The sequence below is a fragment of the Bufo gargarizans genome, chromosome 3 (genome assembly GCF_014858855.1).
Source record: "Bufo gargarizans isolate SCDJY-AF-19 chromosome 3, ASM1485885v1, whole genome shotgun sequence".
Lineage (NCBI taxonomy): Eukaryota > Metazoa > Chordata > Amphibia > Anura > Bufonidae > Bufo > Bufo gargarizans.
In genome coordinates, this window is record NC_058082.1 from 528,266,574 (window position 1) to 528,278,659 (window position 12,086).

The 12,086-nt window shown below is 42.2% G+C and overlaps 1 protein-coding gene across 1 annotated transcript in view; it reads left to right on the plus strand.

The window, feature by feature from the left end:
* LOC122932900 (acetylserotonin O-methyltransferase-like) overlaps positions 1 to 12,086 on the plus strand; it is a 167,302-nt gene that overhangs the window by 34,867 nt on the left and 120,349 nt on the right. The window contains exon 4 of the mRNA XM_044287568.1: positions 11,684 to 11,752. Coding sequence (XP_044143503.1) covers positions 11,684 to 11,752 — 69 coding nt within the window. The remainder of the gene's footprint in view (positions 1 to 11,683; positions 11,753 to 12,086) is intronic.

A 12,086-nucleotide genomic window follows, 5' to 3' on the forward strand; every position in this document is an offset into this window, starting at 1 on the left:
GGCCAGTAGGCTAAATATTCCATTGTGTCCTCTTTAGACACCATTAATACTTACCTCCACAATTACACTGTCTTTTTCGACTCCGTTCTAATTAGTTGTTACTCCAAGTGGGAGCTGTTCATTTTGATGAAATTTTTTGGGTGTTCTTCCTAATTTTAGCACTAAGGTGCTCCTGGGACTGACATGGCTCAAAATGCATTCACCAGTCATCCAATCAAATTACCCGATGAGATCCAGGCTGTTTTCAAAAGCCTTCCTCAACCTTCTACCCTGTCTCTCAGTTCTGTCTCCATGAATTCTGGCATTCCTCCTAAAGGCACTGTTCAATTGAGCAGACAATTGTTGGGAAGGAAGAATTCCTTCCCAGAAACCGTCTGCTTGTCAGTGAAGACTGATTCATTCACATACAGCGATCTCCTCCACAGAATGAGGAGGAACCATTTCTAATGCCATCGCTCTTCCCCATACAGATACATGGTCTGCTGATTTAGGTGACTGCACAAATGATTTTATTACCCGATGGATGAGAATTTTGCACCTTTCCTAAGAACGCTTGCTACCGATTATCTGCCTGATGCTTGACGAATGTAATGGGGCCATAAAATTGGCCTAGATTATAGCAGAGATCTTGGTTAGCTCCCTTGCTGGTCTAGATTTCTGCGTTATCGCATGGATCTGCAAAGATGCATCAGTCGGTTGAGGCATGCATCAATTGCAGTGCATCTAAGGCAAGCAGGGGAGAGATTGAGATTGGCGTGTAAAACGTCAGTGTTTATAAGTGTCCAGCTAAATGTGTGGTTTGTAACAGTTTACTGTGTGATTTGTGTTTGGTTTTATAGTGATTTTTATATCATATGGATATTTCTATTTAATGACTATTGCGGAAGGGGTTAACTCTGACTATATAATGTATTTACTAATAATGATGGACAAACATCTGCCGGGACGGTGCGCAAACGCAATCAAATGTTCACGGACCGCAAGTTCGCGGCGGGTCTCATTCATTTTAATGGCAGGTGAACCTGAAAAACCTTCAGCTCATATTTGCAGCCAATAAAAAATTACCAGAAGTGCACAAATAGTCCCACAACATTGACATACCAGATGTATTTTTGCGATCTACATTAATTATTTTTTTCGATGCGAAATATCAGCAAGATAATTTTTGCGTACGCGCATACGCAAATGCACTATACAGTTCCCAAATACACTATAAAGAAAGTATATTGGTATATAACACCCTGCTTTAATCAGTTTTTTGGGGGGGTGACTGGTATATCACACCAGTAGAAATTATTTGTTCCAATAACACTTGTCCCTCTATATAACAGCAGTATCACAGCAGAACAGCACACAACTGCCGCATAATACAAATGCACTATAATATACTTTCTAACATAGAAAGTATATTATAACATTGTACAAGGAAGGCAATCCATTAGAATATACATAAAGATAAAACGTAACCTTTAATAATGTTACCATGAGGGTCCATTCACACGTCCGTAAGTGTTTTGCGGATCTGCAAAACACAGACACCGGCAATGTGCATTCCGCAATTTGTGGACCACACATCGCCAGCACTATAATAGAAAATGCCTAATCTTGTCTGCAATTACGGACAAGAAAAGGACATGTTCTATTTTTTTGCGAAAAACGGAAGCACGGATGCGGACAGCACATTCTGGACCCTTTGAAAATGAATGGGTCTGCCCCCTTCCTGCAAAATTGCAGAACGTATGCGGACCCATTTTGTGGACGTGTGAATGGAAAAGATATCCCTAAAAATGAAAATAAATTCATTTATTAAAGTTAACCAAAAAGCATAGATGTGATAGTCAATAACAAGTGCTCGGTGGCACTAAACCAGGTGCTCGGCGGCACCAAATAAGAAACCATAGGGGGGTTCCAGTGCACATCCATGAATCAAAAACCATCTATCCCTGGGCTAGATGATGATGGGGTATTGAAGTACAGGGTGGGCAAAGAACTGTCCCTGATATTGCCCTACAGGGACATGCTATTCTGGCCCTGATAGCCTAACCACAGACCACCCGTCCTGATAAGAGCAACCCCGTCCGGAACCTTACCATATATAAAAATGGCCCTAGTAAGCCCCTAGGCCCCTGACGTCCACGTGATCACTATATAGATCTATGTGTTTTTGACTCATTATAAAAGTATATTGTAAGTATATCGCACCCCTCTGTGTATCACACCTATCGATAGCATACCTATACCAGTCCTTAAAAAGGCTTTTGTGGCCCTATAAGCTAGCGTTTGGTGTCCCTAACAGTCTGTCCCTGCTCCACACAGCAACCTCTCCCTATACTGGCAAAACACTGAATGTAAAATGGTGGCCAGATCAGGTTTATTTATAAGGTAGAGGGTATGTCCTTGTGATGAAACATCTCAATTGGCTGTCCTATACCACCTGATGGATGTGTCATGTCATGGGTCAAAGTTCTTCACAATGTAAAAGAATATGGCAGGCGTGAATATCTCCATATATTCAGCGAATCGCGAACATGCAAAGTTTGCCACAAAACGACCGCCGGGCGAACCGCAATGCAATCTCTATTTACTAATCTGTGCTGATCATGTCCCAAAAGAAGCTGGAAGGAGACGAAACCCTGGGTTGGTCTAGATGGTCAGCGTGCAGCATGCTATCTTATTGAAGCACTTTGTAATGCTCTTTTGTGAGTACACTCACCTAAAGAATTATTAGGATCACCTGTTCTATTTCTCATTAATGCGATTATCTAGTCAACCAATCACATGGCAGTTGCTTCAATGCATGTGGGGTTGTGGTCCTGGTCAAGACAATCCCATGAACTCCAAACTGAATGTCAGAATGGGAAAGAAAGGTGATTTAAGCAATTTTGAGCGTGGCATGGTTGTTGGTGCCAGACGGGCCGGTCTGAGTATTTCACAATCTGATCAGTTACTGGGATTTTCACGCACAACCATTTCTAGGGTTTACAAAGAATGATGTGAAAAGGGAAAAACATCCAGTATGCGGCAGAACTGTGGGCGAAAATGCCTTGTTGATGCTAGAGGTCAGAGGAGAATGGGCCGACTGATTCAAGCTGATAGAAAAGCAACGTTGACTGAAATAACCACTCGGTACAACCGAGGTATGCAGCAAAGCATTTGTGAAGCCACAACCTTGAGGCGGATGGGCTACAACAGCAGAAGAACCCACCGGGTACCACTCATCTCCACTACAAATAAAAAAAGAGGCTACAATTTGCACAAGCTTACCAAAATTGGACTGTTGAAGACTGGAAAAATGTTGCCTGGTCTGATGAGTCTCGATTTCTGTTCAGACATTCAAATGGTAGAGTCCGAATTTGGCGTAAACAGAATGAGAACATGTATCCATCATGCCTTGTTACCACTGTGCAGGCTGGTGGTGGTGTAATGGTGTGGGGGATTTTTCTGGGCACACTTTAGGCCCCTTAGTGCCAATTGGCCATCGTTTAAATGCCATGGGCTACCTGAGCATTGTTTCTGACCATGTCAATCCCTTCATGACCACCATGTACCCATCCTCTGATGGCTACTTCCAGCAGGATAATGCACCATGTCACAAAGCTCGAATCATTTCAAATTGGTTTCTTGAACATGACAATGAGTTCACTGTACTAAAATGGCCCCCACAGTCACCAGATCTCAACCCAATAGAGCATCTTTGGGATGTGGTGGAACGGGAGCTTTGTGCCCTGGATGTGCATCCCTCAAATCTCCATCAACTGCAAGATGCTATCCTATCAATATGGGCCAACATTTCTAAAGAAATCAGCACCTTGTTGAATCAATGCCAAGTAGAATTAAGGCAGTTCTGAAGGCAAAAGGGGGTCCAACACCGTATTAGTATGGTGTTCCTAATAATTCTTTAGGTGAGTGTATATGATCAATGATATGTCTTTCAAACATTTCCATGCGATCTGCACAGTGGCATAGCTATAGGGGTTGCAGTGGTCATCCTTGCCAGAAGTGCACTGCCAATGACGATATCTTTCAACTTATAAGACGTAGTCACAGTGTGTCTTATAAAGTGAATACCAGTGATCGCTTTCATTAGCTATGCCCCTGGGTCAGCACAATGTCCTCTCTTTCTCTTTAAAGAGGACCTTTCACCTAAAAAAAAATTAAACTAAGACTATAGCGTTACTTACATGCCCCCATGATTTCTTGAACATTAATTCTTTTTTCATTCTGTGCCCCCGTTTGTCCGCTATGCCCCCCGGAATAATTCCCGCAGTTTATGCTAATGAGCCAGCCTCAAATGGGCTGGCTTTAAAAGTTCTCGCGGGCGTGCCTTCCATCTTCTCCCTGGCACGGAGCGCATCCAATCAGCGCGCTCCGCTCTTAGCCAGGGAGAAGACGCTCCAGTTCTCGCGAGACTTCAGAGAACTGGAGCGATTTCATCTGTCATCTATTTCATCTATAACAGCTTACAATGGAGAGGCACAACAGTTCTAAAGGCAGCCAAACACATTCCAGAAGATCGCTCGGCCATACACATGTTCGGATCGGCTGAACGTGTAGGTGTATTCAATGGGGACAGAGCCGTGGTCAGACCCTTCTGACATCATCTGCTGGGGGAGAGCATTAGGCTGTCATCCGGGAGAACTTTTAAAGCCAGCCCATTTGAGGCTGGCTCATTAGCATAAACTGCGGGAATTATTCCGGGGGGCATAGCGGACAAACGGGGGCACAGAATGAAAAAATAATTAACGTTCAAGAAATCATGGGGGCATGTAAGTAACGCTATAGTCTTAGTTTAATTTTATTTTTTTTGGTGAAAGGTCCTCTTTAAGCTTGATTAGCTGACAGAGTCTGCCATCTGGAGTCAGCTGAAGAAAAGTCAATTTGGATGGTCTGGATATTGGCTGCACTCTGAATTGGGACATAGTAGAATAATTTTTTATGTGTATGTTGGGTAGTGATGAGTCAATATTGGCTACTCTGTGTCTCATTTTTTCCAAATGTAGCATCCCTGGAGTAAATGTGGTTTTAATACATTTTTGGGATATATCATGTCCTCTGAAGCATTACAGATGGATCACAGCAATCCTGAACTGACCACAAGCTGTAGGCCTTAACACTCTGCAGAGGTTTCTTGGCTTCACCTGTTATTGCTGGCAGTTCATCTAAATCACTCTCAACTGGTGACAAACCTAACAGCTCTCACCCATAAAGGGGCATATTTTCGCAATTGGCCAGATTCCACAGTGTAAACCTTTTAAGCTTCTTAAACATCTTCCAGGTTGGAGTATTTTGCTTTCACAACAGTCAAAGTTAAGAACTATCTTTGTAGCTTCTCTTCCAAAAAATCTACTGCTGCAGAGAAGAATTATTCCATCAGTAACCGAGTATTCGTTTCTGTTAGACACAGCTAAGGGCTCATGCAGACAACCGGATACTAACCGTGTGTGTTCCGCATTTTGAGGAACAGAACAGCCAGCCCTTTGATAAAAATGCCTATTCTTGTACAATTGAGGACATTAATAGAACATGTTTTATTGTTTTCTTATTTTGTGGGGCTACAGAATGTGCTGTCCGCATTTTTTGCAGCACCATTGAACTGAATTGAGGAACGGATGCAGACACAAATATACAGTCGTCCGAATGAGCCCTTAGAGAAATAGTCATGTCCTGGAAGGAGCTAAACTTCCAATCATAATCTATACCTTCAATCAACTCATGACTGAATCCTAAGTGTGATGTGCACTCTTCTGTCATTTTGACCTAATTCTCATCTACCATTGTGCTAGAAAAAACTGCTGATGCTGTTTCTAAATCCTTTGATCCTACTGATATCTATGAGGAGCTGCCGAATCAGATCATTGATCCGCATTACATAAACGTATACACCCTAATCCTAAAATCTCTCTCCGAGATAAAGTTTGTCTCTTTACAAAAAATTACACCTGGAAGAAACTTTTCCCACAATTTAGAAGTCCCTTCAAATTTACTAAATGAGTTGTCCAGGCAGCCCCTCTGAGATGAGCATCGGATGCTCCTATGCTCTCCCTTGCCCTTGCCCCCGCCTAGCAGTGTCCCTGGTGTTGTCACCGGCACTAATGGGCCACCAACTGGGTTTTACCTTTCATTTTCCAAAGGAGCTCTGAAAGATGAAAGGTGGAATCTGATGTTTTTTTAAGGGCCACTAAGCCAGTTTTCCTTTACAACAGTTTTGATAAATGACAAGAAGTCACTTGTCCCCAAGAAAAGTATCAAGGACAGGCTGAGATTCTACAGGGAGTACAGTGATTGGACTGAACAGGACTGATTAACATGAATGGTTTTCCTCATTAATTTAATACTTAACTTTTAACCCCTTCAAGACACAGCCTTATTTCACCTTAAGGACCAGGTCATTTTTTGCAAATCTGACCAGTGTCACTTTAAGTGCTGTTAACTTTAAAACGCTTTGACTTATCCAGGCCGTTCTGAGATACTTCATGACACTGGAAAAATTAAGTCCCAAAATTAATTTTTTTGCATAAAAAAATACCAAATTTACCCCAAATTTGGAAAAAATTTAGCAAATTTCAAAGTTTCAGTTTCTCTACTTCTGTAATACATAGTAATATCCCCAAAAATTGTGATGACTTTACATTCCCCATATGTGTACTTCATGTTTGAATTATTTTGGGAATGATATTTTATTTTTTGGGGATGTTACAAGGCAAATCTTGAAATTTTTCAGAAATCCAATTTTTAGGGACCACTACAGGTCTGAAGTCACTTTGCAAGGCTTACATAATAGAAACCACCCAAAAATGACCCTATTCTATAAACTACACCCCTCAAGGTATTCAAAACTGATTTTACAAACTTTGTTAACCCTTTAGGTGTTGCACAAGAGTTATTGGCAAATGGGGATGAAATTTGAGAATTTCATTTTTTTGCCTAATTTTCCATTTTAACCAATTTTTTCCACTAACAAAGCAAGGGTTAACAGCCAAACAAGACTGTATCTTTATTGCCCTGACTCTGCCGTTTACAGAAACACCCCATATGTGGTCGTAAACTACTGTACGGCCACACAGCGGGGCGTAGAGTGAAAGGTGCGCCGTATGGTTTTTGGAAGGCAGGTTTTGCTGGACTGGTTTATTTACACCATGTGCCATTTGAAGCCCCCTGATGCACCCCTAGAGTAGAAACTCCCTAAAAGTGACCCCATCTAAGAAAGTACACCCCTCAAGGTATTCAAAACGGATTTTACAAACTTCGTTAACCCTTTAGGTGTTGCACAAGAGTTATTGGCAAATGGGGAGGAAATTTGAGAATTTCATTTTTTTGCCTAATTTTCCATTTTAACCAATTTTTTCCACTAACAAAGCAAGGGTTAACAGCCAAACAAGACTGTATCTTTATTGCCCTGACTCTGCCGTTTACAGAAACACCCCATATGTGGTCGTAAACTACTGTACGGCCACACAGCGGGGCGTAGAGTGAAAGGTGCGCCATATGGTTTTTGGAAGGCAGATTTTGCTGGACTGGTTTTTTGACACCATGTCCCATTTGAAGCCCCCCTGATGCACCCCTAGAGTAGAAACTCCAAAAAAGTGACCCCATTTTAGAAACTACGGGATAGGGTGGCAGTTTTGTTGGTACTAGTTTAGGGTACATATGATTTTTGGTTGCTCTATATTACACTTTTTGTGCGGCAAGGTAACAAGAAATAGCTTTTTTGGCATCGTTTTTTTTTATTGTTATTTACAACATTCATCTGACAGGTTAGATCATGTGGTAATTTTATAGAGCAGGTTGTCACGGACGCGGCGATACCTAATATGTATACAATTATTTTTTTTATGTAAGTTTTACACAATGATTTCATTTTTAAAACAAAAAAAATGTTTTAGTTTCTCCATAGTCTAAGAGCCATAGTTTTTACAGTTTTGGGGCGATTATCTTAAGTAGGGTCTCATTTTTTGCGAGATGAGATGACGGTTTGATTGGCACTATGTTGGGGTGCATATGACTTTTTGATCGCTTGCTATTACACTTTTTGTGACGTAAGATGACAAAAAACTTATTTTTCTACACCGTTTTTATTTTTATTTTTTTACGGTGGTCTTCTGAGGGGTTAGTTCATGTGATATTTTTATAGAGCCGGTCGATACGGACGCGGCAATACCTAATATGTATACTTTTTTTATTTATATAAGTTTTACACAATGATTTCATTTTTGAAACAAAAAAAATAATGTTTTAGTGTTTCCATAGTCTAAGAGCCATAGTTTTTTCAGTTTTTGGGCGATTATCTTAAGTAGGGTCTCATTTTTTGCGGGATGAGATGACGGTTTGATTGTTACAATTTTGGCGTACATGCGACTTTTTTGATCACTTTTATTACCTTTTTTGGGGAAGTAAGGTGGGCAAAATTTCAATTTCATCATAGTTTTTTATTTTCTATTTTTATAGCGTTCACCGTTCGGGAAAAGTAACATGACCATTTTATAGATCAGGTCGTTACGGACGCGGCGATACCAAACATGTCTAGGGAATTTTATTTTTCACATGTTTAATCAGTGATAAATGTGTTTTTTGATTTTTACTTTTTTTTCACTTTTTTCACTTTTTTTTTACCCAGACCCACTTGGTTCTTGAAGATCCAGTGGGTCTGATGTCTGTATAATACAGTACAGTACAATATATATTGCACTGTACTATATTTTACTTACACTGAACAGATCTATGCTTTCAGCACAGATCTGTTCAGCACCATGGACAGCAGGATGCCTGAGAAGGCGTCCTGTTGCCATGGGAACCTTCCCCGTCTGCTCAGTTATGGTCAGAACTGCGCAGACGGGGAAGGGTAAGGACGGGGCTCTGGGGGGGCTGTCTGGGGGCTCTCTCCCTCTCCATCAGGGGGCTGCAAAGGTACAGCAGCCCTCCGATGGGAGAGGGAGGGAGCTCCCTGAGCTGTTAACCTTTTCCATACCGCGGTCCGTACGGACCGCGGTATGGAAAGGGTTAAACGGCTGACATCGCATCACCGATGTCAGCCGTTTATACCAGGGTGCCAGCAATGTGCTGGCACCCTGGTATAACCCACTAGACGCCAACGATTATTATAATGGGAGGTGGGCGGGGGATTGCGATCCCGCCTGCCGCACCGCCCGCCTCCCGCAACTGCCGCACCGCCCAGCACCGCCCACAAACCGCCCCCCTGCACCCCGCCACATAAATGAATTCAGGGGTGCAGGGGGGGGTTAAAAAAAACGATTTTTGGCAATTTTTAGGTTTCTGATCCCTGCGGTCCCTGACAGAAACTACATAAAGCGCTGCAAACCGCAGGTCTGAATTGACCTGCGGTTTGCAGCGATCGCCGATACGGGGGGGGGGGGGGGACAATTAAATGCGGTGACAGTTAAATGCGATGAGGAGTATACTAATCATGGAGCGCTAAGTAGCAGTGCTCCATGACTAGTATACATGTGATAGGTACAGTAGATTGTCACACTCTCCTTCTCTGATCGCTTCCCTGACAGGAATGGGGACGATCAGAGAAGGAGAGGCACACAGTCCCTCCCTAACCCCCCCTTACCTGCCCCGATGCGCTGCGATTGGTCCCTCTGCAGTATTGGACCAATCACAGCGATCGTGGGCGGGTCAGGGGTCCAATACATCTCCTTCCAGCTTCTCTGGTTGCCTAGCAACCCCAGCACGCTGGCTTCACTGAACCTTCAGCGCTTCGGTCCCTGCGCTGACAGTGAAAGCCGATCACGTACATGCACGTGGGGATGCAGTGAGGCACCACATTCCCCCACGTACATGTACGTGATGTTGCGTGAAGGGGTTAATAAACCATTTAAAAATAAGCCCAAAAATAATGAAAGAATATATACAACCAAAGGGTGATTCCTGTGCGCTTATTAAAAAGTAATGGTCTTACAGTTTCTCATGCTGTCTATACATACATGCTACAGACATAGTGATGTCACAACAATACTTAGTGCACCAATCAGTAATATCTACTCAGACCTGATAAAATGTGAAGTTGCATGTATTGCGCAAAAAATAGGAGCATCATTAGTGCCGATTTGCGCATTTGCGAAAATAATTACTGGAGATCACAAATTCTAGAATTCGTGAATTAATTGCGAATATTATGCAAAAAATTTGCGAAATATCGCTAAAACGAATATTGCCTATGCCGCTCATCACTACTCTGTACACCCAGGTAGCGATCCCAAGTCACTTCCTAGGACTCCCTGTGTATGCCGTGGTGTGGTAAATCCCAGCTCTGTAAGGGGGTCACCAAGGATGCACATTAGGGAAAGAAGTATTATTCTCCAGCTGTGTTCCGATGAATTCCAATGGGTGGTATAGCCCAAAACATCAGGGGGCGATTGGTAATATGAGTACAACCCATATACTGGACTGGATACAATTATTTTCTCTGAGGCTCTTTTCACACTGTTTGGGATATTGTCCTTAGAAGAAAAGATGAGGGCTACCATGAGTCATGTGTCATGTCCCCACATTCATGTGTGGTTCTGCTTCTATTCCAAGTGAGTGGATCCACTGACAATTTTGAAGACCACTGCCATGAATAAAGAATGGTATCAGAACATCCTCCAAGAGCAACTTGGAATATACACGTTACAAGGAGGACATTAACATAATGTGAATAGTTCCTAAAGAAAGCAATTTTTAAAATATATTTTCTTAAATTCCTTGATAAGGGAAATGTAATGTAAGGGTCCATTCACATGTCCGCAAAATGGGTCTGCATCCGTTCCGTAATTTTGCAGAACGGGTGCAGACCCATTAATTTTCAATGGGGCCGGAATGTTCTGTCCGCATCCGCATTTGCGGATCCGCATTTCCGCATCTGTGCTTTCGTTTCTGCAAAAAAATAGAACATGTCCTATTCTTGTATATATAAATATATAGATTTCCCTTCAAAATAGATAAATGTATATATAAATATATAGAGGGTGAGCCGTCCTACTACCAAATTCCATATCCTATTCTTGTCCGCAATTGCAGACAAGATTAGGCATTTTCTATTATAATGCCGGCAATGTGCGGTCCGCAAATTGCGGAATGCACATTGCTGGTGTCCGTGTTTTGCAGATCCGCAAAACACTTACGGATATGTGAATGGACCCTAAATGTAATGTTATATGTAAATGTAATATTTTTGAAGTTTAAGGTCATCAATACCAGATTGGCAGGGGTCTGACACCTAGCATCTCTGTCAAACTGCTGTTTGAAGAGTACCTTGGCTCCTCACAGCTTACCAATCACAGTGCCTTCCATTGCATAACAGCTCAGTCCCATTCACTTGAATGGGGCTGAGCTGTGCCTAGGTCATGTGACTGATGAACGTGACATTTACTTTCACACAAGTATTCTGCGGACTTTGGTCAGTGGCATACATGTGTAAAAGTGCAAGTTTAATAGGCATCTGGTGGAGCTGTGGTGTATAAAGAACTTGCCACACTTTCTATTTTTTGGACGATGAATGTGACATCACAGGCCTAGGAAGAGGCAGCAGTGCTCATGTCAGACCCCCACTGATCAGATATTCAGGATTTATCCTGAAGATAGGTCATCCGTATTAAACACCTGGGAAAACCCCTTCAAACATGAAAAAGAGAAATGTTTTGTGTACTTTAAATCTAAGAAAATAATGTTCTTTATATTTTAGAGAAGGAAAATGTCAGCATGAAAGGGCTTTCGGAATATCTTCAAAAGACCTTTTTAAAGCAATTTACAGGTAACTTGCCTATGTAGCAATCACTGTTTATAATAAGGCTCGATTGAAATTCTAATTCCATGTTATATGCATCACATATTTCCTGGTGAGTAAACACTGAATGAACATAGTTCTTGTTACAGCTGTGGGTGTGGACGCTATGTGCCAAACAAACCAGAGTGGTTGGCTATTGACCCATGGGGATCAGAGATGACACAAGTGAAGCACCAAGGGATCAGGCAATACTCATGGTCTAGAAACAGGCAGAGGTCAGGGCAGGCAGCAGTGGCATAGCGTGTGTTGCCATCACGCGGAGCAAATCTAGTATTGTGCCCCCTAACTTTTGGACACGCGC